At 30.7% G+C, this 4,752-nt stretch overlaps 1 protein-coding gene across 1 annotated transcript; it reads left to right on the plus strand.

Annotated features, from left to right (window-relative positions):
- Positions 1-208: 208 nt before the first annotated feature.
- Positions 209-3,751, plus strand: LOC142621367 (uncharacterized protein At1g28695-like). Its single transcript, XM_075794685.1, has 3 exons — positions 209-436; positions 584-964; positions 3,086-3,751. Exons 1-3 carry the CDS (start codon positions 224-226, stop codon positions 3,584-3,586), a joined length of 1,095 nt encoding a protein of 364 aa, XP_075650800.1. The 5' UTR covers positions 209-223; the 3' UTR covers positions 3,587-3,751.
- The last annotated feature ends 1,001 nt before the right edge of the window (positions 3,752-4,752 follow it).

Genomic DNA, 4,752 nt, shown 5'->3' on the forward strand with positions numbered 1-4,752 from the left:
TGAGTTGTGGTATTTGTTGTGCCAAAATGTGTTGTACTAGACTTACTCATAGGATTTATATAGATAATAGATATCCTAGTAGGATATGGAGTACATTAAAAGTCCCAAAGTAAGATCCTGTGATAAAAATGTAGTATAGTTTCGAAAGAAAAAAAAAGCTGAGATGTGATTACGGATGCTTTAAAAAAAAAAAAAAAAAAGTCCAGATCCTACTCTCTTCTACATGCTGTGTTTCTCTTCTCCAATACCCTCTTCACCTGAAACTGGTTGGAGATCTCTCGGCAAACACATGGAATTCTTCAAAGATCGACGCACTCATATAACAATCACAGTCTGCCTTTTGTCCTTCTGTTTACTCTATGTATTCCTAACCTCCTACATCGGTTTCACGCCACTCTTTTCATTACCATATCAACCATGTACACTCTCTAAGAAGGTAGGCATCATCAAGATTAAGATTCAAGAATAGCATATTATAATTCTTGTTTTCTTGTTTTTTCTTAAAATATGAATCTATAATGTTGATTGTTTATATAAATCTGATTTTGTGTCGTTCTTATGTTTTATGTACATGTGTTATAAGTGCAACGTGACCGACAACAAAGATGCACTCGAGGAAGCTTTATCTGAGGTTTCAATGGGGAACAAGACCGTAATAATCGCTATTGTCAACAAGGCTTATGTAGAAGGCGATAAGCCAATGCTAGATTTGTTTTTGGATAGTTTTTGGCTTGGGGAAGATACACGAAAATTGGTTGATCACCTTCTACTTGTTGCGGTCGATGAGACATCGTTTGAACGGTGCAAATTTCTTCGGCTTTATTGCTATAGGCTCCAAATGGACGATGGGGTAGACGCCAATGGTGAGAAGGTTTACATGTCTGATAGTTTTATCAAGATGATGTGGAGGAGAACCCTGTTTCTTGGAGAAGTACTTAAGCGAGATTACAGCTTTATTTTCACGGTACGTTTCTATCTCAAATTTATGAACATTATTATAGGGTTATTTAAAAAAAAAAGTGATATGTTCACAATATTTTCGCAATATTTTCTCAACAAATTCTAAGACAGATTATTACTAGATATTATAGTTGAGATAAAAAAGTAATCTTACTGATGAGTTCAAATTTGAACCAATAACAACAAATCATAGGTGGTTATGAAAATATTGTGAAAATGTTGTGAACGTCACATCTCTCATTTTAAAAATGATAAACTAAATTTGAGCCGTGTATTTGTAGAATTTATCATCACATGATTAAGTTTATCAAAAATCAATGTTAACATTACTTATTTAAAGTTAGTATTTAGAGCTGTCCACTGATTTAATAAGTCTATATATTTATCAAATCATGCACCCAACAAAGATTACTTACCTCTGAAAGTGATTCTATCTTATCTTATATTTATTTTGTTATATATTCCTAATCTTTTATTAGGATTACAGAATTAGTCTTCTCTTAGGCCCATAGAACTTGAAGGTTACGAAATGATCATGGGTTTTTCTCCTTCTCAATAAATCATTGATTTTTCTAATCCATGACCATATTTTCGAATAAAGCAGAATAGGAATAAAGAGAAAATTTTCAAATTCTTGCCAGAAGGTAGTAGTCTGCTTTTGTATAGAAGTATTAGAGGTAAGAATCATAACCTCAAGCATAGGGCTTACACGTGATTAAATTAACTTTCGACTGTTGCCATGTTGTTATAATGTTGTTATAATATTGAAGGTGCGCACTGCATACTTCTATACTTAGCTAGGAAAAAAAGCAAACAATGTGGCGAGCTACAAAGCACACAAATATTCAAAATTTTGGCTGCGTGTTTTGCAATAATATTCCATTAATTCTTGAAGCATATAAATTCTTTCTTTTTTTTTTAATGAGAAATATATAATTTTTTTTATATGAATAATATTGCTTATATGATCAATACTTCAAGGGATGAGCAGAAATGAATATTTTCAAAGGTCAAGATAAAATATATCTATAGGACCAATTCCTGTTCCTCCTCCAGGGCTTGCTTGGTTTGAAAAATTTACCCTAATCTCATTGATTTCTACAAAAAGAAGGTGATAGTACTTAATTTGGTAATGCTTGTGTTCAGATTTAGCTTGCTGAATTTCATTTCAGCATATCAACCTACCTACAGATACAGTAGCATAGTTGGAGGCTTGGAGCCTAATTAATTAACTGCCCCTTCTTTGAGGTGATATTAAATGAGGAATGAATGACCTAACAGCCAGAACTAGTGTACAATAATCAACCAAAGTGAAGAATGAATGGCCTAACTGCTAGTCTTCACCCTAAAAAAAACTGCTTGTACTTATAGTGCAATATATAAATAAATAAATAAATAAAAGGCTAAAACCTAGGTAATAAACACCACCCAGGAAAAAAATGTCTAACGACCAAGGAAGTCAATTGCTGGTATGGCCACCCTATGAAAAAATGTCTAATGCACAAGTTAATGCCAGTATGGCATACCGATGCCATACCAGCCATTAAACTGGTATCAATATTCATCTAAAATTTATTGAATAAAATGCCGATTTTGGAAAAAAAATTTGTGTTCCAGCTAATACAATAAAAAAATTATTTAAGTTAATATATATTTGGGTTAATGCACTTAAATTAATATTTAAACCTATAAAATATGTAAATTTTAAATTTTATGTTGATAATTATAAAAATTAATTAATTAATATACAACACATATATAGTGGTAATCCTAAAACAATACTGAAATATTTTATTTCTCTAACCAAATTGAAACGGTCTTCGGTATGAAATTGACTTCCTTATTATAGACAAAAATTTTCACAATTGGTGACATAACTTTTTTGAAATTAAGATTAATACATAATAAAAGTGGTATCATTGAAGAATTCTAGTAAAACTGAAAATATTCCTACTATAATAAGTTATGTTAATAGTTGTGAAAAATATTATGTCACTGCCCGTGACGGTGTAAAAGAATAACTTTAGTCTTTACACCATTATTTGGTTTTGTTCCACGGCTTATTATACTAGTAGTGATTATGATTTCATGTGACCAAATTGACTGATGAATGCTTTCATTACAGGACACTGATGTAATGTGGTTAAGGAACCCATTTCCAATGCTAAGCCAAAATGAAAGAATAGATCTTCAAATCAGCACCGATAACTTCAATGGCGACGAATGGTCTGAAGACAATCCCATCAACACTGGCTTCTACTTCATCAGATCCAACAACAAGACCATCTCATTGTTTGATGCATGGTACGCCATGAAAAGTAACGCTGTGGGACTAAAGGAGCAAGATGTTTTATTAAACATGATGCATGAAGGTGTGTTTAAAGAGCTAGGCCTTACCGTGAGGTACTTGGACACAAACTATTTCAGTGGGTTCTGCGAAGATAGCGAAGACTTTAAAGCTGTTCGAACCGTTCATGCCAATTGCTGTCGTACTATTGATGCTAAGCTGACGGATCTGACGGCTGTTATTCATGATTGGGAGAGATTCAAGAGGGCATCTACCAATGAGAGTATATCCACTGCAAGGTCAAGCCACGTGGCATGTTCTGATTCATGGAAAAGTTAATATTTAAATTTTCTTTTCTTTTCTTTTCTTTTTTTGTTTATAGTTAGATAGTTACAATAAGACGCAAGATTTGAACCTAGCCCAGGACAGACCCAGGAGGGTCAAGGGCAAAGGGAGCAATATCTTTTTGGCCCCACTCAAATGTCCTTAGCCTATATACATATGTTCATGAATTTTCGCTTCTATATATGCCTTCAATCCATCCAATAACTTGATATTAAATTCAAATATTAAAAATTCCATCGCTAGGTTATATATTCTTATGAATATTCATGTCAATCAATTGTTGTTCATCATTTGATCCATAAAATCATTTTTTATTCATTATTTTAAACTACAAAAACGTGAATTTAAATGATTGATTGATAATATGATTATTAATATTTAATCATCTTGAAATTTTGCAAACATGGAGAATGCATGAAGATAATGTAATCTAATAGTAGAATTGTTAAAATTTGTATTCATTTAAAATATATTGGTTGGTGTAACATTATTTAAAGTTACACAAGTTGTAATTCTAAGCAATATTACACCATCCAATAACTTGTTATTGAATTCGTACTTTAAAAATTTCACCATTAAATTATATGTTCTTAACATATATACCAATATTCATGTCAATCAGTTATTATTTACCATTCGATCTATAAACTCATTTTTTCCTCATTATTTTAAACTACAAAAACTTGAACTTAAAAAATTAATTGATGACATGACTATTGATATTTAATCATCTTTAAATTTTGCAAGTATGGAGAATGCATATAGATAATATAATCCAACAGTGGACATATTTTTTTAAAAAAAATTCAAATTCAATTAAAAAATATTGAGTGGTGTAACATTATTTAAAGTTACACCAAATATAACTCTAAAAAATGTTACTCAATAACTTGTTATTAAATTTATATATTAAAAATTCCACTGCTGAATTATGTTTTATATATTCTCAACATGAATATCAATATTCATGTCAATCAGTTTTTAATTACCATTTGATCCATAAAATCATTTTTTATTCAATATTTTAAACTACAAAAACTTGAATATAAATAATTGACTGATGACATGACTATTAGTATTTAATTATCTTGAAATTTTACAAGCATTGAGAATGCATGAAGATAATATAATCCAATGATGGATTTGTTGAAATTTGCATT

This window comes from Castanea sativa, chromosome 12 (genome assembly GCF_040712315.1).
Source record: "Castanea sativa cultivar Marrone di Chiusa Pesio chromosome 12, ASM4071231v1".
NCBI lineage: Eukaryota > Viridiplantae > Streptophyta > Magnoliopsida > Fagales > Fagaceae > Castanea > Castanea sativa.